This window comes from Macaca nemestrina, chromosome 18 (genome assembly GCF_043159975.1).
Source record: "Macaca nemestrina isolate mMacNem1 chromosome 18, mMacNem.hap1, whole genome shotgun sequence".
In the NCBI taxonomy this organism is placed as follows: Eukaryota; Metazoa; Chordata; class Mammalia; order Primates; family Cercopithecidae; genus Macaca; species Macaca nemestrina.
Window position 1 is genome coordinate 87,431,556 of NC_092142.1, and position 24,846 is coordinate 87,456,401.

Consider the following 24,846-nt stretch of genomic DNA (forward strand, 5'->3'; position numbering starts at 1 on the left):
CTATGCAAATGGCTAAGCCATAATCTATAATCCCTGCACGTGCTCGGGAGCAGCTCGGCCGTGGCGCGTCCTGCAGGCCTGTCCCATTGTGGGATGTGGGGCCGAGTCCTGGAACTCCTGGGCATCCCACTCCTGCCTTGGAAAATGGAGTCGCTCAGACATGCCGTCCCACTAGGACTTGGAGGGGTGGAGCTGGGGTCCCATTCGACTCCCTGGGTCCTGTGCTGGCCCATTTCACGGGCCCTGTGTGGTCGTCTGCCCTGAGAGTAATCGTGCAGCCTGGGCCACAAGGAAACAGGTGCAGGAAGAAGCTGAAGAGCATGGGGGCTGGACCTGGGAGTGTGGAGTCCCCTCCCCCTGGAACAGGCCTCCCCCACCTCCCTCTGTGAGGCTGGGCGGAACTGAGGGGAACTGGGCTGGGAGGAAAGCTTCTTGCCCAGAGCCGCCTGCAGCACCAAGGAGGCCTCACTTCTCCATCCTGGGGGCTTCAGGCTGTGGAACAAAAGTCCCCACCTGCCCTGGCCCAGGGTCAGCCACAGGGGAGAGAAAGCAACAGAGAGGGGGCTTGGGGTGGGGACGGGGACCCTCACCCACATACTGCTGGGCATAAGAGCGCATCAGCACGGGTCATGTACACCGGACTTGAGGAGATCGCCTCTCACTGGGCATTTCCTGTGAGGGGAGCTCTCGAGTCCTGGCACATAGGGTCCTGCAGGGGAGGTCTGAGTTGGGTCCCACTCTACAGTTAGGGAAACAGAGGCTCAGCGAGGTGAGGTGGCTTGGCCACAGTGGTCCAACCCTGAGTGGACATGGGGCTGGGACTTGAGCAGCGCTGCCTGTGGGCGGGGGGCTGGCAGGCCTGCTCTTTCTTGCCCAGGATCCGCAAACACCTGCTCCTGGCTCGCTTCACCTGTAAGTGCCTCAGGGCCTGGAGCTCTTTCCTGGAACCACTATGGACAAGGTGAATTCCAGCTGATCACACAAGTCATGACTTTTCCATCCCCGCTCTGTCCTGGGCCCTGGTGGCAGAGATGGGAAAGCTGGCCATGTCTCCAGGGCACTGCTGGCCAGCAGAAGGGACACTCAAGTGTCAGGCTGGGTGTGAGAGATGGGAGGGGCAGCAGGTGGACGGCCCCGGCCCCAGCCCCACGCTGAGCCGTGACGGACACGGTAGAATGGGGTTGGGTGTACACAGGCAGCTAGCTCAGGGCCTGAGGTTCAAGTGATCAGTCGTGGCTGGAGCATTCCGGCCCAGGTGTGGATGGGGTTCAGAGGGGTCAGGGCGGGGCTCAGTGCCAGGGATTGCAAGGAGCCGTCTCGGTTTTCTTGGCTGTAAAATGGATATCCTGAAGGGTTTTGCGGGGGCTGTTCGTCCAGATGCTGTGCCGTGAGTGATCTGGTGCAGCGTCCCGGCGCTGGGAGCAGGCGGCTGCTGTGAGTCCGGAGGAGGGCTCTGTCCGCTATTTCCTGCCTGAGGCCCACAAAGGGCCCCCACCCAAGGGTCCTGACGGGGCCTGCCTGAGGCTGGGAATCCTCACCCAAGTGTGTGAGGGCGTCGGGCTGGTTATCTGGGCCGAGCTCCATCTGACTAATCTCGCCGGCCGAGCGTCTACGCAAACCTCAAGGCCTGCTATCGGGAGGAGGCTGAGGCGGGGGCCCGGCCTGATGGACAGCGGGGAGATGGGCCGATAGGCGGCGGCGCTCCCTCCCCACCCGGCGTGCGTGGGTGGGAAATCATTCCAGCTATTCTGCCTTATCAGCAGCCCGGCGCTGCCCCCGATAGCACTATTAGTCTTAGATTAACGGGGGGGAGGGGACCCTGGCGGATGGCAGGGGTCAGCCTGGGGTCACCTCCATAGACCAGACCCAGTGCTGGGTCAGGAGCTACCACCTCTGGCTGTCCTAGGGAACAGGAGCCCACCTGAGGGGTCCCCAGAGGGAGCCCCAGACCCCACCCCACTTCACAGCGGGGCAGAGGGGGCCATGGGGAGCTGGAGCCAGAACCCGAGGAGGGGCTGTGTGTCTCGCAGCCACACCCTTCCCTGGAGGTTTGCTGAGCACATTGGGGCCAGGCGTGTATCAGGTGCTGGGAATAGACAGGGATGGGCCTGCCCTGGACGTGTGTGGTGGAGGGACATGGGCCCTGGAACCAGAAAGAACATGGGTGTCCCGCCCGGGAGCGGTCAAGAGAAGGAGGTGGTGTGTTCATTCAACCAGCGTGTGTATGAGGGACATGCTCAGGCCAGCACAGCCCAGGCCCTCCAGGATCTGCTCTCTGGTGAGGGAGACACCCCAAGTCATGACGAGGTAGGAACTCCACGTATCCGAGGGGCAGGCAGAGCTGGCCTCGCTGAGCCAATGTTTGAGTCCCAAACGAGTGAGGGGCGTCTGGAAACGGTGTCCCAGGCTGAGGGCGCAGTCCCTGAGCCGGGGGCACCCCGCCCATCTGGAGTGAGCGCAGAGGTGAGGCAGCAGCGAACTCAGAGCCTGAGGCCCCAGCACGTCCGGCCTGTGGTGGCAGAGGGCAGTTATCTTGGAAACTGAGTTCAGAGGTCGCAGGCTCTGGCCGGCATGACCCTGGGTGGTTGACATGGACACCTTGGCTGCCCCTGGCCCTGAGCCTTCCCATGACACCCTTCCCTCCCCTCTCCCAAGCACTGGCCCCAGGCCTGGGTGGGGGCCGCACCCGGGTCCTGCCTGCACCACCAGACCCCAGGCCTGCCTCTCCATGCAAGGCCCTGAGGTCAGAGCCCCTGGTCAGGGTTGAGGTTGGGGCCAGAGCCATCTGCAGCCCCTGAGACCGGCTCCTCTTCCTTCATCCCCAGCTCCCCCATGGCCCTTGTGGCTTCCCCATGGCCAGGCTGCCAGCACCCCGGGGCCTGGCTGACCTCCCACACCCACCCCAGCCCTGGCCATACAGAAGCTGCCTCCTGAGCCTGGCCCTGACTTCAGCCTCCACCCCAGGAAAGTCACCTGGGCCTCGAGGTCCCGAAACTGCAGGCAGAGCCGGCATTCACTCACTCTCTTGTACTTCCATTTATTGAGCACCAACTGTGTGCCAGCCCTGCCATAGACAGGGGGATGCAGCGTGAGCAAAACAGACCCTGATGCGGCCTCCAGAGCAGCCGCCGAGGAGGAGAGAGCAGTCGTGGGGGTGACGCTGGAGATGCGGGCTGGTGCAGAGGAAGCCAGGTGCAGAGGCCTGGGGTGGGGCCGGCCCAGCTGACTTTGGGAGCAGCAAAGGAGCCAAGGGGCAGGCAGGACTGGGCACGTGGACAGGGCGGAGCCTGGTGCCTAGCAGGCTGGGCACGGGGCAGGTCTGTGCACAGTGTGGGGGACCCCACCTGGGTGGCCCCTGAATCCCGCTGGCTGGGTGGAGGACAGCTCAGGGGCAGACGGAGGGAGATCCAGGAAAGTGCTTGGCTGAAGTGGGCACTGTGTCCCCTTCACAGATGGGAAACTGAGGCCAGGAGAGGTCAGGTAGCCACCGCACCCCCATGCTAGGGAGGGTCCGAGTGGGCACAGAGTCCCCAGGCCTGCCTCCCAGGGAAGGGCCCAGGCCCACCCATCCAGTCTCTCCAGGCCCAGCCCCCAGGGTCCTGTGGGCTCCCCGGGCCCCTCCTCGGCCCCATGGCAGCAGAGGGTGAGGGACAGTGGATGCCCCATGAGGAGTGCAGCTGGAGCCCTGGGTCTCTAGCCATCCCCATGGTTGGGGGGCAGGGGCCGGGCCTGGCTGCCTGCCGTGCTGCCCACTGGCCTCACCACCTTCCGGGAGCGGCTATCTGTGGCCAGGGCAGCCTATCTCGGCCGCAGGCGCTAATCAAGCTGGCTTCCTCCTCCGCCCTCCCACCCGGCTTCCTGCCCCGGCCATCCCCCACCACCAGCCCCCACCCGGGCCCCCGCTGTTGCCCTACCGGCCCCTCCCAGACATCTCGGGGGCAGGCCCACCAGTATCACCTGGGCGAGCCCCTGGAGCCCCGGCTGCTGCCCAGAAGCTTCCCTCCCTGCCCCTCCGGGCCTGCCGCATGGCCGGGGACACAGTCAGCTCCCCGCCTGAGCTGGTGGCCTCCTCAGGAAGATGGCCACAAGGCGCTCTTGGGAGGACCCTTGGGACAGTGGGCAGGCGCTGGGCAGGCCATAAGCGTGTCGCTGGCAGCTGCTGCCCCAGCTGCCCTCGTTCCCACCACTACGCCCCATGTTGCCACCAGTGTGGGCACCGTGACCATCACTAGCACAGGAACAGTGCTGTTAGAGAGAGCTGCTGCTGGCCTGGCCGCTGTCACCTTGCTGGTGCTGTCACTGTCACTCTGGGTCGTGCTGTCACCTCGCGAGGACTGTTGCTGTTACTGGCACCAGCCCTCCCGCTGGTACAACAGCAGACCCAGCTTCCAGGTGTCACCTCTCTCACCACAGACCTGGGGCCTGTTGCACCCTGTTCTGGGCTCAGGGTCCCTCATCTGTGAGACGGGGACAGGACAGTTCAGGCTGCCTGGAGCTGCTGGGGCAGGGCAGGGCCCACAGTTTCTCTTTCCCAGCATGTCTGCATGGTCAGCTCAGATCTTGGCCACCCTGGGCTAAGCTGGGTCCTGGGCACAGTGCTGGGTCCCTAGACCACACCTTGGTGTCCTCACGTCACCAACAGGTACAGCAGGCCCTCCCTGTGGGGTACAGCCTCAGCTGGGGGACATGTCAGGGTCTCTAAGGCCGGCCCCTCCCCACACTGGCCTGACTTCTCCACCTCCTCCTGCCCAGGAGGGAAACTGAGACACCACTGCTGGTGATGGAGATAGCGGGCGTGGGTGCAGGGCCCTCCCGCCGGTGCTGGTGATGATGGAGATGGCAGGTGTGGGTGCTGGTGATGATGGAGATGGCGGGCGTGGGTGCTGGTGATGATGGAGATGGCGGGCGTGGGTGCTGGTGATGATGGAGGTGGCGGGCGTGGGTGCTGGTGATGATGGAGGTGGCGGGCGTGGGTGCTGGTGATGATGGAGGTGGCGGGCGTGGATAATGGAGATGGCAGGTGTGGGTGCGAGGCCCTCCTGCCAGTGCTGGTGATGATGGAGATGGCGGGCGTGGATGATGGAGGTAGCGGGTGTGGGTGCGGGGCCCTCCCGCCGGTGCTGGTGATGATGGAGATGGCGGGCGTGGATGATGGAGGTGGTGGGCGTGGGTGTGGGGCCCTCCTGGCACTGCTGTTTGCCATGGGGTCAACCCCAGCCTGGGAGGGCTCCTGGGCCAAAGAGCGAACTGAGACGCAGTGAGTTCACATGGCTCGTCCGAGGTGGGGACTAGGCCGGTGAGCCCTGACCTCCTGACCCCAGCCCTGCAAGCGCCCCCACCCGTGGTTTAACCCTCCCAGCAGCTCCTCCACCCCTCAGGCGGCTGCACCCGCCCCCTATTTATTTATTTATTTATTTATTTATCTCTCCTCCGTCTCTGCATGTAACTTTTTATTTCCTCACCGTGCTTTTCCATTACAGCGGCCGTGGACGCAGCCGATAAGATCGGTCCCCGGAGATGGGACAAAGGGGCCGCCATCGGCTCAAGGGCTGGTCATATCCTGCCCGAAAGGGCCGAGCAGGGCCTGAGATGCGGCAAGATGCTATCTCGGGGTTTATTGTGTCTCGTGAGGGTGCCTCCCACCCCAGCCCCCCGCCCTCTCCCACCCTGCCCAGGGCCCGGGCACCAGACACTCAGGACCCGCCTCTGCCCCACAGGCGTGATGCTTCTGTGCGTGCCCCTCCATGTCCCCCAACCTAGTCCCTGTGCCCTGTGGGTGGCCTGGGGCCATGAACAGGGGCTTTGGCCCCAGGTGTCCGTTTGGATCCACCCTGGAGTTACTGTGGGTCTCGGGCTTGCCCCCAGCCTCCCAGAGCCCCATTGTCCCTCCCCAGCCGGTGCTGCTGGAGGCAGTGGCCTTGGCGACCCCGTCCCAGCTGAGGGTCCCCACCTCGCAGGTCAGAGCCACCCGGTCCTGGCTGCCCCAGCACCACCAGCTGCTGCCTCCCTTGACTCAGCAGTTGGCTCCTGGGAATTTATCCCAGAAAAATCATCCCAGCATGGACGGGCTCAGGGCAGCATGTCGAAGACGGCAAGTCATTTATTTTTTTAAAATTTTTGCTGTCCTGCCACGTTTCCTCCAGAGAAGGAAGATGGTTCTAAGGGCAGCGGAGGCCACGTGGGTGCCCGTTTGTGGGTTGCTCTGCACACACAGTGGCCGAACGGCAGATCCGGGGCTGCCCTCAGAGTGGTCACCACCCCCACCCACCTTTAGCTGTTGTTCCCCCAACCCCGCGGGACTGGAAGGCTGTGCGCCGTCTCTTCTGCAGGTGAGGGTGGTGCTCCTCAGCAGGGCAGGGTGGGTGGATGAGCACGCGCCCCTGGGACAGGAACCCCCATTGTAACACAGTGCTTGATTCAGGGGCCAGTGGAGACTTCCGTGGTTCCTGAGCAGAGGCACAGGGGAGGGAGCTGTGTCTGGGGGACCCCCGGTTCTTGAGTGGAGGGATCTGTGTCTGAGGAGGAGCTGGCCTGTTCTGCCTCCAGAGCTCCTCCTGCTTCCTGGTCTTCCCCACCCTCCCGAGCCCCTGCCTGGCCTGTATCTGACTCACAGCCAGCTGCCTCTCTGTGGGGCCAGGTCCGCTCTGTGGTGCCAGCTGCCTCTCTGTGGTGCCAGCTGCCTCTCTGTGGGGCCAGGTCCGCTCTGTGGGGCCAGGTCCTCTCTGTGGGGCCAGGTCCTCTCTGACCTCGGTCTTCTCATCTGTGTTGGGGTGATTGGGGCCATGACAGCTCTCTCTGTGGCTGCCCATAAAACCACACATAGCTTTTAGAAGAGGAGACACATTCACAGTTCACAGAAGCACCTTCTGCCTCTGGGACTCACATGGGGCTGGGCTCACCCTGGGGCACAGGCTCCATATCCCAGTTAGAGCCTCAGGGTGCTAGGCAGACCTTGGGCTCCTGAGGCCTCAGTCTTCCCCTGGTTAGCACCTCCTCTGTGGAGGTGACAAGACCGAAGGGTCAGTGAGGGCTCAGGGCAGCAGCCTTTTCTGGAAGGGACTTTTCCATTCTCGGGGGGTGGCAGTGTCCTGGTGCTCTCGGTGGGCACCAGCGTCCTCATCAGCACCTGCCTGGGTGTCCACAGCTGCCCCCGGTGGGGGTGGGTGCCTGCCAGGCTGGGTAGGATGGTCTCACCCAAGGCTGGGGCAGCACCCTGGGCCCTCACGCACCCTCTCCCATTTATGGAGCACAGACGGAGCCCCCGAGGGCAAATGAACAGGCTGAGCAGGGGCCTGGTGGGAAGAAAGGGCCTTCAGGGGCATCTAGACCCTGGAAAAACAGGGCAGAGGCCGGGGCGCCCAGGCCGATGGGACACAGATAAGGTAAAGAAAATACGTCCTGTGTAAACAGCTTATCTAACATCCTGTTTCCAGCCACTGATAGGATGAGGCAGGGCTGGGGAGAGCCAGGGACCCCCACCCCAGTTCTCAGGCCTCAGGGTCCCCGAAGACCAGACTACTAGGGCCTGGGGGTAAATCGGCTCCCTCTCCCCACGTCCCAGGCAGGAAGACCAAGGCCCAGGACCCAGGGCGTTTAGCCTTCCAGAAGCCCGGAGAGGCTGCCAGTCTCCCAGCTTGGAGGTAACACGAGGCCGTGGCCCTCAGACTCCCCAGCCCTGGGGAGGCGCTGCAGAGTGCCAGAGATGCCGCCCAGGGTGCGGGGAGAAAGAGTCCCTCGCTGGGCCCCGTGCACAGACCCCTCGGGGACACATGGAGGGACACGGGCCCCCCTGTGCACCATGGGGCTCTGCCTGCCAGTCCAGCTGCCCCAGAGGGGGCCAAGGTGGTGGTGTCTGAGACCACAGCCCCCAAGAGAGCACCATGGAAGGGGTTCAGACAGGCAAGACCTGGCTCCGAGCTGCCCTCGAGGCCTCTGAAAGGGCAGTTCTGGGCCTGAGCACTGCCCCACTGCCCCGTAGGGTCAGGTCCTTGCCCCTTCCCTTAGAGACACCCCTCCCCAGGACAGGCCACTGGGCTTGCAGGTACGAGGGCCCCCAGGTACCTGCAGGGGAGTTTGGCCCCACCCTGCCTTCCTTGCTATTCCCAGGCGGTCCCAGCTCTGCCATTAGCTGGGGCCAGGGTTCAGCCCGATAAAGATGGGCTGTTGTTCTGTGTCAAAAAATCAATAATCGCAGCGATGTTCCAGGCGATAGGAAGAGAAGTTCACAGGCACCAGCTGGCGGGTGGGCGGGGCAGAGCCGGGGGCTGCGGCACCTGTGGCCGGCCCTTCCTGCTGCTCCCTCACCCGATGGCTGACACAGCTGCTCCACAGTGGACGCCAGGCCCAGGCTGGGCCAAGCCAAGCCGTGGCCCTTGTGCCTGCCGCTCCTTACTGCCCGTTTGTAGCCCAGAGCCGGCCAGGGCCTCGGCGAGGAGGTCGGTCCCTCCCCAAGGTGCGCTGGCTGGGTCTTCTCCCAGGAGGTGGTGCCGTCCTCCTCCAAACACAGGCACTCAGGTCCCCGGTGTTCCAGTGCCTTCGGGACACAGCCGTCAAAAGCCAGCCCTGAGGGGCTGACCGTCTAGCAGGAAGACAGAGTTAATGAAATCAAGACCTCTGCCCCTGGGTGCCCCCAGGAGGTGGTGAACACTCTGGGGACCTGGGAGACAGGGAGGAGGTGGGAGGGGCTGGCATCACCCTCCGCACGGATGGCTTCCTGGGGTCCTGGCACCGTGCCATGTGGGCTGGCCCTGAGGCAGCACCGTGCCTGGCACCTACCATTCCCTGGAGCCAGCACCCCCTGCCGTCAGCTCCCAGGAACGATGCCCATGCCGCCTGTCTGCTGATCCCAGCCAGGCCTCCTGCGATGTGGGCCCTGAGCACGACTTGGCAAGGAGACCACCATGCCGAGTGGGCGGGCGCTCGGAGGGTGGGCACACAGGGTGCGAGGCCCACCTCTAGCAGAGAGAGAGCCTCGGCAGGTGCAGCTACTGGCAGGGCCTCCACGGGGCTTTCCGGCCACGTGCCTCACCCCAAAGGAAGGCACCCCTCACAGCCCCAGCCCCCCGAAGCCCTCCCCCGTGAGTGCAGGGTCCGAGGGAAACATCTCAGGAAGGCAAGCTCTGGCGTTCGAAGCCCTTTGTTAACCTCTGGCCTGGGGTGAGAAGAAAACCCTTGTCCAGGAGGCCTGGGGCTCTGGGCCAACCCCACGCTGGGCTCTCCACTGGCCTCCGGGGTGCTCTGAGGTTTGTGGCCCAGCAGAGGCCAGGCACCATGGCCAGGAGGCCAACAGGGGCCATGCCAGGCAGAAAGCAGAGGAGACCAGGGCAGGAGGTGGGGAGACCAGGGCAGGAGGCGGGGAGGCCACAGCAGGGGGTGGGGAGGCCACAGCAGGGGGTGGGGAGACTAGGGCAGGGGTGGGGGGCACCAGGGCGGGGGTGGGGAGACCAGGGCAGGAGGCAGGGAGGCCACAGCAGGGGATAGGGAGACTAGGGCAGGAGGTGGGGAGACTAGGGCAGGAGGCAGGGAGGCCACAGCAGGGGTGGGGAGACTAGGGCAGGGGTGGGGGGCACCAGGGCGGGGGTGGGGAGACCAGGGCAGGAGGCAGGGAGGCCACAGCAGGGGATAGGGAGACTAGGGCAGGAGGTGGGGAGACTAGGGCAGGAGGTGGGGAGACTAGGGCAGGAGGTGGGGAGACTAGGGCAGGGGTGGGGAGACTAGGACAGGGGTGGGGGGCACCAGGGCAGGGGATGGGGAGACTAGGGCAGGGGTGGGGGGCACCAGGGCAGGGGTGGGGAGACCAGGGCAGGGGTGGGGAGACTAGGGCAGGAGGTGGGGAGACTAGGGCAGGGGTGGGGAGGCCACAGCAGGGGGTGGGGAGACTAGGGCAGGGGTGGGGGGCACCAGGGCAGGGGTGGGGAGACCAGGGCAGGAGGCAGGGAGGCCACAGCAGGGGATGGGGAGACTAGGGCAGGAGGTGGGGAGACTAGGGCAGGGGTGGGGAGACTAGGGCAGGGGTGGGGGGCACCAGGGCAGGGGATGGGGAGACTAGGGCAGGGGTGGGGAGACTAGGGCAGGGGTGGGGGGCACCAGGGCAGGAGGCGGGGAGACTAGGGCAGGGGTGGGGAGACCACAGCAGGGGTGGGGAGACTAGGGCAGGGGTGGGGGCACCAGGGCAGGAGGACCAGGGTGGAGGAGCTGGAAGCTTCCCAGGAGGTGGTGGGCCTGGGGTCTCCCGGGGCGGGGTGCTGGGAGGCCTTGAGCAGGCCCCTCCTCTGTTTCCCCTCAGTGAAATGGACCTGGGTCTTGTGCTGGGGCTTGGCTTCACTGCTGGGCACACGGTAACACAGAATAATCTGGAAACGACTGAATGGGGGCTGGCCAAGAGGCTGCCCCAGAGCGGGCACGCAGGGCAGGCTGTGCACTGAGTGTGCGTCCACAGGGCGGTAGCCATCACTGGGTGTGCACGGGCCACAGCTCTGAGGAGCACAGCCATTTCCCCAGCATGGCCGGAGGGCCCAGACATATGTGACATCTGGTTTTTCAGCAGCAAAGCTGATCCATTTTTCTACCCATCCTGGGCATGCAGCTCCCAGGCTCCTCTGTTGCCTCTCCCAGACTCAGCCCTGCTGCCAGGACCTGGACCCTCCGAGGGGCGCTGGGGGGACCCAGGGAGAGGCAGGGTGGGAACCCTCATCAGGCCCCCAAGAGCTGGGCTAATCTGCAGAGCCCTGAGTGGCTTTGCCTCTGAGCTTTGGTGCATCCATTGATCCCATCGCCCGCGTCTCATCCGCCTGCGGCTCCGTCTCTGTGTCTCATCCGGCGGCTCCGTCTCCCTTCTCACTAGCCCATGTCACGTTGTTCCTTCCATCTCGGCTGTCCTGAGTGCCACAGCCAGGGCCACTGCCACGAGTGAGGGCTGTGGTCCTGCTGACCTTTCCAGGTGGCCTTCTGCCCACTCTGCTTGGTGGCTCCTGTCTGTGAACAGGGAATGGACTTCATGGAGGGCCTACTGCCCAGTGGGTGGGACTCACTGCAGGTGGGGGTATGGCCTGGGCTGCAGTCATGGGTTTGCGATCAGAAGGACCTGGGCTTGACTCTCCCATGCCACTTGCTGGCTGTGTAACCTCCCACGTGGCCCCCAGCTTCTCCGGCCTTGCTTTTCACAGACAAGAACAGGAGAAACAGCCCCCATCATCCCCCGAGCTCTTGGCCTCGTCCCCTCCGCACCGTGTCCCAGCCTCCAGAGCTCAGAGGTGGGGAACTGAGGCCTGCCCAGAGGTGCCATGGCCATCAGTGACCCAGCCAGGGCTGGAGTCAAGCCTGGGCCCCTTTGTGTTTCTTGACTTGGCATTCAGGTGTGGCGTGATCCAGGGAACACACTGACTGACTAGTGCCGCATAGATCTGGTCTCCTGGTCCCAGACCTGGGCTGCCTGGGTGTGTCAGCCTTCTCCATGCCCTGGCAGGATGGCTGAATGGGGTAAGGCTCAGAGGACGATGCCCAGCCTCTGTCCAAAGGGTGGGCTGGGTCTTGTGGGTTCTACAGGCCTGGGAACACCAGCCCCCATGGGAGATGCCATCCAGCTCCGGCAGATGTGGGCCTTGGGGAGAAGTGGCAGCCCTGCGGGGCCCACGTGGCTGCGGGAAAGGCCCCCTGCAGACAGCCAGCTGCCCACAGTGGACCTTGACCTTGCCTGTGCACCCAGGCGTTTGGACGCTCACAAGGGACCCTTGTGAGGCCCCTCTGCAGATGGGCCAGCCCCACCACCTGCCTGGGAGGACACCCTTGCCCAGCCCATCCTGGGCTCCACTCGGGGGCCTCCAGCAGCCAATCCCTCCTCTGAGCCTTGGTTGCCCTATCTGTAAGCAGGAACCTAAAAAGGGGGCCACAGTAAGGGGCCCAGTGGGTGGAGGATGTGTCAAGAAGTTGCTGGTGGGCCGGGCACGGTGGTTCACACCTGTAAGCCCAGTACTTTGGGAGGCTGAGGTGGGCAGATCGTTTGAGGTCAGGAGTTCAAGACAAGCCTGGCCAACATGGCAAAATCCCTTCTTTACTAAAAATACAAAAATTAGCCGGGTGTGGTGGCATGCACCTGTACTCCCAGCTACTCAGGAGGCTGAGATGAGAGAATCGCTTGAAACTGGGAGGCGGAGGCTACAGTGAGCCAAGATCGCACCACTGCACTCCAGGCTGGGTGACAGAGCAAGACTCTGTCTCAAAAGAAAAAAGAAAGAAAAGGAAAGAAGTTGTTGGACCCCCAGCCTTGTCCCCCATCCATTTCGCACCAGGCCTGCGTTTGTTCCCAGCCAGATCTTGGGAGGATCACATGTGAGGGAGGCCATGATATCCACACAGGACCACGCTTTTCACTGCCCAAGAGGCTTCTCAGGCCACAGAGAAGGCCACAGAGTCCAACCACAGGCCTTTGGCTCCACGTGGGCTCCCCTGGCCTCTCCTTGGCACAGGCCCATCCCAAGGCTCACTCAGAACCTCTCCCAGACGTGGCCTTCGGTGCCCGCTGTGGGCCGTGGTTGGTGAATCCTGGGAACCAGGGCTCTGCCTCCCGTAGGCGGCTACAGCACACAGGTCCAGGGCCTGCCGCTGAGGCTGCAGAGGGGACACAGACCCTGCGTGGAGGTCACAGGGCGGGGCAGGAGCTGCTTAGCCTCCACTCCCCTTCTGTCACCTGTCTCTTGTCCTGGGGCCTCAGCTGCCACCCAGATTACAGGCTTTTCCATCCAGGAGGGTCTGACTTTGGAGCTGGTGACCGTGGGCAGGTCCCCTTGCCCCTGTTAAATGGACTCCGCAGGGTTGGCCTGCGTGGGAGCCAAACACGTGACCAGCAAGCAGATCCGAACGTGGCGCGTCGTGGTGGACAGAGGGGCCGGCTTGTCCCGCCCCACGCAGTCGACCCCCGGCCAGCCGGGTCTGCCTCCCGTGTGACCTTGGGGAGCCGCTCGCCCCTCTGGCCTCTGTTTCTGTGTCTGTGCAGGATGTGTTCTCAGGACCCACATGGTCTGTGCACCAGCCTCACCTGCTGACCCACAGAGACTTCCAGAACCCCCCCAGCCTGGGGGAGGGAAGCTCCTTTTTCTTTCCTTTTTTGTGACTTTTATCAAAAGCAAACAGCATGATCCCTGAGACAGGGCCGCTCCCAACAAAGCCGGGCCCAGCTGGCCTGTGGGAGCCACAGGGCGGGACAGGGCGGAGCGAAGAGGTTGATTAGATAAGTGGGTGCTGGGGTGACCCTACGGTGGGCACCAACCACAGAGCCCACCGTCGGGGGTGGCCGGACTTTGCGCTCCAGAGGCTACCAGCCATTAGGCACAAACAGAAGCTGGCCCCTGGAAGGCGGGAAGGCCAGCTCTGTGCAGGAGGGGCCCCGGTTCCCGGACGTCCACAGACGCACAGGGTGACGCCTTCACCTGCCTCAAGTCAGAGCTGCGAGCCAGCCTGCCAGGGCCGTGGTTCAGGTGGGGAAACAGGCCTGGGGAGGCGGGTGGCTGAGCAGCGTCGGTTCAGGAGGCAGATGGTCCTGGGTGGAGCCCTGGATCCTCTGCCAGAGAGCAGCTTCGGGGTCTGGTCTCGGGGGCAACTGCCTTCCCTGCTGTGTGACCCCCAGCTGGTTGCTGGAGTCTCTGGGCCTGTGGGATGGGAGCAGACGCTCCTCCACAGGCTTGCTGCCACATGTGCGTCAGGAGGGGGCCGCGGTGCCTGTGCTGGGCATGTTGGCCACGTTGTTGAGGGAGGCCACAGGGACCTCTAGGGCCTCTGGGGCAGAGCCAGAGCTCAAGGGTAGAGGCCAAATCCCAGGGGGCAGCCCAGGGCTGGGCCCCAGGCCTTAGGATGCCCACCTGGTGCAGTGTCTCAGCCCATCCGGGCAGCTGGGAGAGAGAACAGTGCTGGCTGCACCGGCAGACACACCCCTACCCTCATGGCATGAGCCCAGGGGAACGTCATGGGGGCACCCCCTTCTCCGTATGGGTAAACCGAGACTCAGAGCACACACAACCACTGGCGAGCTGGGCAGAGGCAGGATTGGCCCCAGGCCTGTGGATTCCAGACCCCAGCTCTCCCTCCCCAGGCACCCCCAAAAGGCCCTGGACCCTGGCCAGACCCACCAGGCTCCCCTCAGCAAGGCTCCCCACTCTGTGGGGTTGGCCCAGCCGGCAGCGCTGAGCTCTGCCTGGTCCTCAGCCCCCACTGCTTCCATCCCCGCGAGTGTCACCGGAGGGTTTTAAGACCCATGTGGACGTTTCAATCATATAAATATGCAATGGCTGGAACTTCTCATTTGGTTCCTCGCAGATGCTTGGGGGTGAAATTGAATCCCAGCACGGCGTGTTTGTTCTGGAGATGGCGTGTGCAGTCCTGTTTGCCTGAATAAATTAATCCTTGTCCCAGTGCTGTGCCTATAGTGGCGGCCCCATGTCCCCTGTGGGGCTCACCTATGCGGCTTCGGGCCCGCCCCCTCCTCAGGAGACCCGTCTAGAGATGGGGAAACTGAGGCCACAGCTGGAAGAGTCAGCCATGGGGCCACCAGCTGCTCCCTCCCACCTCAGCTCAGAAGACCCCTGGGGCTCTGGTTCTAACCCACCCACCCGCTGCCTACCCTTGGGCCAGAGACGGAACCTCTTGGATCTGTCTCCCCCACGTGTGTTGGGAGGAGTAACTTCAGAGCAGCTGGGAAGAATCCCCGCAAGTCCTGCTGGGCCCGGCTGAGGCTCAGTCCGTGGGGCAGGCACTCATGTTGGGTCCGTGGGGCAGGCACTCATGTTGGGTCCGTGGGGCGGGCACTCACGTTGGGTCCGTGGGGCTGGCACTCATGTTGGGTTCGTGGGGATTTGGGAGCCGCAGCTGGTGTCCCCATTCTTCATCTGCAGAGACAACCTGGCTGGAGCTGGCATCTCTGCTGGGCTCACCCCAGTTGCTCTGGAGCTGGGGAAGAGGCAGCAGAGAGACCGGTCACAGGAGGCTGGCAGGGAAAGACACCTCCCCCTGGAAGCCCACCCTGACTGGCCTGCCCTCAGAGCTGTTGGTGCCATGGGGGTGTCCGGCCACTGCCTGTGTTTTCTGGGAGCCCCAAGGCCAAGACTGTGGCTTGCCTGTTGCTGCCCCGGGTTCCCCACAGGGTTTTGTGGTGGGACAAGCACAGAGCTCACCATGGGTTCTGGTCCCACCTCCAGCCAGAGCTCCCAGTGTGGCTTGGGCACTCCTCAGCCTCGCTGGGCCCTGGGCTTCCTAGTGGTGGGGTTGGGTGCTGGCCATCTCCATGGCTGCCACTGTCTGGATCCCCCAGCCATTTTACAGACCGTTTAAAAAAACATCTGCCTGTGTCTTCCCGCCCATTCCCACCCAGCTCAGCATCCCTGGCCCCCAGTCCCAGGACTCTCACCCTCACTCACGGACATTTCTATCCATTCTCAGCCTTGAGTCAAGTCCTCAGGAGGCACCCCATCTGCCAGGAGTAGGAGCCTCACCCACCCCCACTTTCCAATGCGATTTTGTTTCTGGTTGGGAGAGGGTCTCTGCAGGAACAGGGGGCTGGAAATAGGTTACGTGAGCAGATGAGTGTTGCGAACCACCACGGCCTCCATGTTCAGTTGCACAGGTTGTAAGCTGCACAAGGGCACTGGGGGTGAGCTGGGGCTAAGATCAGCCATGCTCCCCTTACCAATCCAGGCACCTTCGTGGCCCTGCATCCACCCCCAAGAGGCACCTTTCCCATGCACAGCCCCTTGGAGACGCAACCTGAACCCTGGTCCAGGGAGATGGGTTGTCATGGTAACCATCGCCCTGGTCCCCAGCCCCACACGCCTCCGATCCCTGGACTCCCTGGAGGCCCCTCACCCAGCCCCCGGCCATCCCTGAGTGGTGGGTTCTGCCCCTGGGCGAGCGGAACGGCCACCTTTATCGGAGCCAGCCCTCTCTGGCGGTGCGTGATACCCAGAAGGGGCAGCCGCCACGGGAAATGCCAGCCACACTCTTATCTGGGAGGCTCGGCCGGCTGGCCCTGGAGCTCCGATTAGGGAGCAGGACCGTTTGCCTGTGGGTGCAGCATGGACCGGGTAGGGTGGGCACCAGTTCTGCCCTCCCCCTTCCCCATGAGGGCAGGGGGCAAGCGAGAGCCCAGGGCCACCAGGACAGGGACCTCGACACCCTTGAGGTGTGACATGTGGCAGGTGTGGACACTGCAGGCCCAAGCTCCTCCTACCCCTGGAAAGGTGGGCACCAGCTCCAGGTACACGGCAGTGTCTCAGGAACAGCAGGGGCGCCCAGTGGGGGCTCCGTGCCCAGCAGGCCCAGGGACTCTGGTCAGGAATGTTCTGGAACCTGAGGGGAAGGCATGCGACCCCTTCCCTCTCTGAAAGGAAGTCACAGCACTCATGGGTCCAGATGTGCCCTCAGGGGCTTCTCAGACAAGGGTCCTCTGCCCCCCACTCCGCCCTGCCCCGCCAGAACAGAGGCCCGCACGCAGGGCCCCACCCACGAAGCTTCGAGTGTTTCTGACGGTCCAGATGGGATTCCACATGCTTCCCTGTGGCCCCAGCCCTGACTGAGGGGTGGCACTCACGACCCACCAGAGACTGGACAGACAGAGGGACGGATGAGCACACACTGGGAGCTCCCCTCTGGGGAGTCTCTTCTCTCCCATGTCTACCCCCGAGGCCTGACCAGGTAGGGGCCAGAGACGCAGGTGCAGCCAGGACATGAGGGGCCAGGCCCCCCACCACTGTCACACACAGGGTGCCCCTGGAGCCAGGCCTAGGGCTTTGGACCCCAGTGCCCTGCTGCTAGCCGCATAGCCTCTAGGGGCCTCAATGTCCTCGTCTGTACAGGGGGATGACCCCATAGGGCCGTGTGGTGCTGGCTGGCCCATATGAATGGGATGCTGGGACCCAGCTCACACTGGTCACCCTCTTGGTGCCAAGCCCTGCAGGGGCAGGGGCAGGGGAGGAGGGAGGCCCAGTGGTCAGAGCCCTGGGCCAGGACCCAGGCATTCTGGGTGGGCTGGCAGCCACGAAGCTGAGACGGCAGAGCCGCTCCTGCTGCCCCCAGTCCGCTCGTCCCCTCCTGGGGGCTGATAAAGGGACGCAGGCCTCCTCAGCCTCTCAGTCCTGGTTCGCTGCCATCTTATCTGCCCTGGGGAAGACAAAGACCCAGTTAAAACGTTTTAGCAGGGCCTCCCGGCGTATTTACATGTTATCTCTGCCATTAGGCAAGCAGCTATCTGATCATCAGGCCCATTAAGGCCACAGCCTGCCCAATCGGGGCTCCAGGAAGTGGGGCTGCCACAGCACTGCGGCCAGGGGACCAGGCGAGGCCACGTGAGGCCTCCGTGGGCCCAGGCAGCCCTGGCCACGGGAGAGGTAGAGGTGACCCAGCCTTCCTGGGCAGAGGGTGTGTGGCCTGGAAGGAGCCACGTCCCTGTTGTCCACCGAGGAGGCTGAGACTCCAGAAGGCGGGTGAGGGTCAGGTGTGTGTGTGTCCTGGGCTGAGTGCTAAGTTCAGACGGCGGATGTGTGTCCTCTCACAGTCTGGAGGCTCCAAGTCCCAAGTCCAAGTGTCGACAGGGCCAGCCTCCTTCCAGAGGCTCCTTCCTGCCACTCTCAGCTTCTGGGGGCTTCAGGCAACCCTCATGGCTGCCTCCCATCTCCACCTCCATCTTCTCATAGTCTTTTCTGTGTCCTTTTCTGTGTCTCTTAGAAAGATACTTGTCATTGGTTTTAGGACCCACCTGATAATCCCATTGATCTCAAGAGACTTAATCTAATTACATTTGCAAAGACCCTTTTTCTAAATATGAGCATGTTCGTAGACTGCAGGCTGGTGTATCTTTTGGGGGTCACTCGTCAGCCATGACACAAACTCATGCCAGCATTGCACCGTGCGGCCGGGCTCTGTGGGCCCTGTCTAACCTGCAGCCCTTGCCCTGGAGAACGACCATCGCAGGGCTCACAACCCAGCCGCAGGCATCCTCCGGGCTGCGTCGCTATACCCCACAGTGCCCTAGAGATCATGCTGCAGGGCTGCCCAGGCCCCCGGGACCCAGCACCTGCCGGCCCCTGCCACTCAGCCCAGGCCCCCAGGACTGCCACGCTCCACTGCCCCTTGGGCCGACCCTGGCGGGAGGTGGGCTGGACAGGCCCAGACCGGGCACGCCTCATGCCTGCAATGTGTCCCTGCAGACGAGCTGGAGCCGGTGGTGCAGGATGGGCAGAGGCGTGTACGGGCCCGACTCAGCCTCGCCATGGGCCTGTCCTGGGGCCCGTTCCACGGGAGTGTCCAGACCGGAGCCTCGTCGCCCGGGCAGGTGGAGCCGGTAAGCAGCCCCCACCCCCGCCCCTGCCCACCCACCCGATACAGGGCAACACCGACCCAGGGGACAGGCCCAGCTTAGACGCCAGCCCAGGAGCTCTGGCCACTGTGTGTAGAGCCTGTGGGAAGATTTGGGCCTGAGACACTGGGACCTGGAGGGCAGGGAGGGATTCACTGCCTGGGGGCCCATGGAGGGCTTCCTGTAGGAGGTGATATTGGGCCTTTGGTGCCTCAGGGAGGACTTCCTGGAGGAGGAGTTCTTTAAGCAGGACCTTGACAGATGACTGGGCATTGGGACAGGGGAGAAGAGCATTCAAGGGGAGGGAGGAGCAAAGCAGTGGCCCAGGCCTTGGGGGTACTGGGACGGTGAGGACGCTGCAGCAGAGGGCCAGAGGGTAGTTTGGCGTCTGTCCCCGCAGACCCTTCTGACAACAGGCACGGCCATCAGGCCCGTGGTCTCCATGGCCTCGGCACAAGTGCTCACCTCCTTGGTGATAGCACCTGCCTGGCAGAGCCTTCCAAGGCAGCCCCTTGCTACTAGACACGAATGCCTGTGTGGTTTGTCTTGGATGTACTTCTGGGGCCACCTCCGACTTACGACAAGTCAGTACGGTTTCCTCCGAAGAGGGTATAACAGTTTCTTTTAAAACACGTCTCAGCTAAGAAAGGGCACTGATATATAGAAACCTGTAAGTACGCGTGGGGCCACGTCATGGGCGGCATAGGGTCTGGGGCCTCCTGGGTCATTCACACAGCCTTTTGCCGCTGAGCGGGCAGATGCGTGTCCCAGGCCGCTCAGGGATTCCTTGGGAAGCCGGCCCAGGACAGAGGGTGTCCCCCTTCGCTAGGCCCTGGAGTCTCCTGCCTTTATGCCATTTCCTTGCAGGCAGGCCCCTGCCCGCTATGAGCCTCCACTGCCTCAGCCTTTGGGACCTTGGGTGAGACACAGGGGCGCCTAAAGCTTCCTTTTACGTCTGAGCCTGCAGACCCTGAGAAGGGGCATGGGCAGGGCTGCAAGCTTGTCTGTGAAGCAGGGAAGCCCATGGCACCCCTGCCTGCCAGGGCAGCTGGGCAGGTCACGTGAGATGTTCAGGAGTGGTGTTTGACACGGGGCATGGCTCAGTGGGCGCTGCGGCCGGCAGCCTGGCAGGAGGGGTGGCTCCCTGGCCCCGTGGCCTGGAGCAGGGAGGTGGAAGAATAGCAGTGGAAGCTCAGTGGTCGTCAGTTTTCTCCATGGAAGGAGCCACATTTCAGCTCCACCACAGGAAGGAAGCCATGGTGTTCAGAGCTGGCTCTGTGGGGCGTGAGCTCCCCATCACTGTACGTGTGCAAGTGGCAGTCGATCCTTCTGGAGTGCTGGGATGTGGGGATGTTGGCAGGCGTTTATGGTTGCCAGGAGGAATGAACGGATGGGCTGGGAGCTCCGTGGCTCTCATCTCTGAACTCTCAAAGTGTCAAGAAAACCCATAGGTAGAGACCAGGGGCAAAGGCCGTAGGGGCTGAGATTAGAGGGCTCTGTGAGTTCCAGACACACCACAGGCCCATCCTCACTTCCTCCTCCCTGCATCCTACGAGGTGGGTCCTGCCACTCCATTTGACAGATGAGAAAACTGAGGCTCCAAGACATTAAGTCAATTGCCCAGGTACCCAGGATCAAACAGCAGAGGGAGCACTAGAACCCACATCTGCCCATTCCTGGAGACCCTCTCAGACTCCTTAATGACGGGGCTGAGGGGCTGGCACCAGCCTGGGAGTCATCCCCACGGGCTGCCCTTTGCCCTGGCTGCAGTCACCCCTCCCTGCCTGCCCTCCTGCCTCCGCATTTAGTCCTGCTCTGGCCTGGGGCACAGGCCATTCTGGGGAGACGGGCGCAGGGTTAGAAACCCTCCCAAGTGGGGAGATAACGTCTGGGGGCACAAGGGGAGCGAAGGCCAGAGGAGCCGCTGAGGCTCTGCGGGGAGCCCGGGGAGGAAGGAGCCCCCGCTCCACTCTTCCCTCCTCTGCTTTATCTCCTGCAGAATTAAATCCTTGATTAACCCTTATCTCCCCAGCGAGGCGCTATCTCCGCCTTGGCGCCGAGTGTCCAGACACACCGTACAAGATGATTGATTTCTTCAAGATATGCACGCCTTTCCGATACTTCATTTATTGTCTAAATATTTTTGCGTTTCAGCGGGCCCCTGTGGCTCTTGGCTGATAGGTCCCAGTTCTCTCCCCGACCCCTCCCTGAGGAGGACGTTGCCTCCTGCCCCGGATCGCCCCAGCTGCTGCCGGTTTTTCTTCTCTCTTTGTAGAAGGAGAAGGGGGAGGGGTGCACATGCGACCCTGTGACCCTCCCCGCAGCCTCCACAGGCCTGGGGCTCGCTCACAGGCAGGGGTGAATGGGGCCAGGGTGGCATCCCCCTCAGTCCTCCACCTCTGGACAGTGGGGGGTGAGCACCCAGGGAGGAAACTGAGTGCCCGAGTCCCCAGCCAAGTCAGGAGTGTGGACTCTGGCACCGACTTGCTGTGTGACCTGGGGCAGGTCGCTTCCCTGATGTAGCAACTGCTCCCACCTCTGCCACACCCGGGGCTGCAGGAAGGGACCCGAGGGGCCCAGCCAGCTTCAGAATTTATAGTCAGTTACAGAAACACTCATGGTGGAGGGGTAGGTGGATGGATGGATGGGTAGATGGATGGATGGATGAATGGATGTGTGGCTGGAGGGGTGGATGGACAGATGGATGAGTGGGTGGGTGGGTGGGTGGATGGATGAATGGGTGGGGGGATAATGGGTGGATGATGGGTGGATGGGTAGATGCATGCGTAGATGGATGGGTGGGTGGTTGGGTGGGTAGATAGATAGATGGACAGATGCGTAGGTAGATGGATGGATGGCTGGGTGGATGGATAGATGGATGAGTGAGTGGATGGATGGATGGATGGATGGATGGATGGATGGATGGATGGATGGATGGATAGGTGGGTGAATGGATGAGTGGGAGAGTGGGTGAAGGTGGGGTGGGTAGATGGATGAGTGGATAGATTAATGGATGGATGGATGGATGGATAGGTGGGTGAATGGATGAGTGGGAGAGTGGGTGAAGGTGGGGTGGGTAGATGGATGAGTGGATAGATTAATGGATGGATAGATGGATAGGTGGATGGATAGATGAGTGGATGAATGGGTGGATAGGTGGATGGATGGGTGGGTAGATGGATGGTGGATAAGTGGATGGATGGGAGGATAACCAGGTGGATGGCTGGATAGATGTATGGGTGGATGGATGAGTAGGTGGGTGGATAGATGGATGGATTAATGAATGGGTGAGTGGCTGAGAGGATGGATGGATGGATGGATGGATGGATGGATGGATGGATGGATGAATGGATGGATGGATGGAAGGAAGGAAGGATGGATGGTGGGTAGACAAGTGGATGGGTGGGTAGATGGATGATGGATAAGTGGACAGATGGGAAGATAACAAGGTGGATGAATGGATAGATGTATGGGTGGATGGATGAGTGGGTGGGTGGTTAGATGGATGGATGAATGAATGTGTGGGTGGCTGAGAGGGTGGATGGATGGATGGATGGATGGATGATGGGTGGATGGGTGGATGCATGGATAGATGGATGGGTGGGTGTATGGGTGGGTAGATGGGTAGATGGACAGATGCGTAGGTAGATGGATTGACAGCTGGATGGATGGATAGATGGATGAGTGGGTGGGTGGATGGATGGATGGATGGATGAGTGGGTGAAGGAGGGGTGGATAGACGAATGGATAGATGAATGGATGGGTAGATGGATGAATGGATGGGTAGATGGATAGATGGATGGATAAATGAGTGGGTGAATGGGTGGATAGATGGATGGGTGGGTGGGTAGATGGATGGTGGATGGATAACCACATGGATGGATGGAGAGATGTATGGGTGGATGGATGAGTGGGTGGGTAGATAGATGAATGGATGAATGAATGAGTGGGTGGCTGAAAGGATGAATGGATGGATGGATGGGTGGATGGATGGATGGATGGGAGGGTGGGTGGGTGGGTGGATGATGGGTAGGTGGATGGGAGGGTGGGTGGGTGGGTGGATGATGGGTAGGTGGATGGATGGATGGGTGGATGGATGGATGGGTGGATGGATGGGAGGGTGGGTGGGGGGGTGGATGATTAGGTGGGTGAGTGATGGATAGGTGGATGGATGGATGGATCAATGGATGGATCGATGGATGGGAGGGAGGGTGGGTGGGGGGTGGATGTATGGATGATTAGGTGGGTGAGTGGATGGATGGATGGGAGGGAGGGAGGGTGGGTGGATGGATGGGAGGGTGGGTGAATGGGTGGATGGATGGATGATTAGGTGGGTGGGTGGATGATGGACAGGTGGATGAATGGATGGATGGATGGATGGATAGATGGATGGATGGATGGATAGATGGATGGGTGGATGGATGGATGGATGGGAGGGTGGGTGGGTGGGTGGATGATGGGTAGGTGGATGGATGGATGGGTGGATGGATGGGAGGGTGGGTGGGGGGGTGGATGATTAGGTGGGTGAGTGATGGATAGGTGGATGGATGGATGGATCGATGGATGGATCGATGGATGGGAGGGAGGGTGGGTGGGGGGTGGATGTATGGATGATTAGGTGGGTGAGTGGATGGATGGATGGGAGGGAGGGAGGGTGGGTGGATGGATGGGAGGGTGGGTGGATGGGTGGATGGATGGATGATTAGGTGGGTGGGTGGATGATGGACAGGTGGATGAATGGATGGATGGATGGATGGATAGATGGATGGATGGATAGATGGATGGGTGGGTGGGTGGACACATGGATGGCTGGATGGATAGACGGATATATGGCCTGAGGCCAACCTCATTGTTCCCCCCACCGCTGTTACCCCCTACTCCGCGCTGTTCCCCCACCACCATGCTGTTCCCTCCCCCGTGCTGTGAAAACTAAAGGGAGAGTAGCCTGACTCAGCTCCCCAAGCCCGGCCTTCCCCTGCTATGAGATCAGGTTCTGCCATGACGATGACCCTTGACGCCAGGCTCTGGGGCTCCCTGCATGGTTTCAGAGGACTGCTCAGACCCTGTGGTGTCTCCAGGGGTCCCAGCCCCATCCTCAGGTGAGAAAGCCTCAGGCCATCATGGGTCAGGGACCGCCTGCTAAGGTCTCCTGAGCACAAACACCGTGTTTCCTCCCCCATGCTGTTCCCTGCCCCTGTGATGTTCCCCTCCCCCGTGCTGTTCCCCCACCCTGTGCTGTTCCCTCCCCTATGCTGTTCCCCCTCCCCCATGCTGTTCCCCCTACCATGCTGTTCCCCTTTTTCCCCCAGGTGCTATTCCCCCCATGCTGTTCCCCTCTCTGCTGTTCCCTCCCCCGTGCTGTTCCCCCACCCCGTGCTGTTCCCCCACCCCGTGTTGTTCCCCAACCCCGTGCTGTACCTTCCCCTGTGCTGTTCCCTCCTCTCTGTTCCCTCCCCATGCTGTTCCTTGGCCCCCTCATATCCACACCCTCCCTTCCTCACCCTCCAGGCCTCAGCCAACATCCTGGCACAGCCACCCCCACTTCCTGTCTCAGCCTGTCCTGTGTCTCTGTCACCGCCCCCTCCAGTCACCTACCTGCTGTTTCTGGCCAGCTCCACACTCCAGCGGCCACGGGAGATGCAGTTCTGTTCACTGTGTTCCCCACACCTGGCAACAGCTGATGCACAAGCCCTGCCTGTCGGATAAGGGAGTGAGTGAGTGACTGAGTGACTGAGTGGATGAAGTGGCAGCAGCGAGGTGGCAGGGGTCTCACAGACCTGGCTTTAGTCTTGCAGGCCTCAGGCCCTCACCTGGGAAATGTACTTCTTGCGTGGTCGAGGGAGACAGAGGCACTGAGGGACCAGCTGGTGTCTCTGGTGAGGTGACGGGGAGGTGGAGGACTTCTCAGGATGGGCTCAGCAGCCTCAGCCTCAGCCCCCACTCTCCCGTGAACCCGCTGCTGGCCTGCTACCCCGCAGTGACCTGGGGATGGCCGAGCAGGACGTCTGCAGGGGCTTCTGCAGGACCAGCTGTTTGGCTCCCTGGGCCGGGCCACCTCAGCAGCCCTGCAAGCTGCACAGCGAGGTTTGGGAACGGCCTCAGATAAAGTTGTCACAGCGGATGCGGCGCAGATAGGGTTTCCGATAGCTATCGGTGCCACCGCAGAATCGAGACACTGACCTCTTTGTTGGAGGAAACAAGGAGTATTCTCAGGTCCACCCGGGGAATTTAAAGTGGCCGCCGCTGGTGGGGCCGGCCAGGGCCCAGAGGAGGGACAAGGCAACCCCAAGGGGCGGCAAGCAGGGTGGACTCTAGGGTCCTCCGCGGACCCTGGATACACCTGCCTGACCAGGATGGGTGCCGAGCCTGGGGCACCCTGGGAGCCATTGCCATCTCCGAGAGTCTTGGCAGAAGGGTCGGGTTGGGAAGTTAAAAATAGGCCCCCTCCCAAGGCCAGGCGCGGTGGCTCACACCTGTAATCCCAGCACTTTGGGAGGCCAAGGCGGGCG

The 24,846-nt window shown here is 62.3% G+C and overlaps 1 protein-coding gene across 2 annotated transcripts in view; it reads left to right on the top strand.

Annotated features, from left to right (window-relative positions):
* Positions 1 to 24,846, top strand: part of LOC105488891 (zinc finger protein, FOG family member 1) — a 75,574-nt gene that overhangs the window by 38,574 nt on the left and 12,154 nt on the right. Inside the window, exon 4 of one of the 2 annotated variants that reach the window (XM_071085093.1) lies at positions 18,189 to 18,322. The exons of the other annotated variant lie outside the window; for it this stretch is intronic. Within the exon in view, the coding sequence (XP_070941194.1) occupies positions 18,189 to 18,322 (134 nt within the window). The remainder of the gene's footprint in view (positions 1 to 18,188; positions 18,323 to 24,846) is intronic. 2 annotated transcript variants of the gene reach the window in all.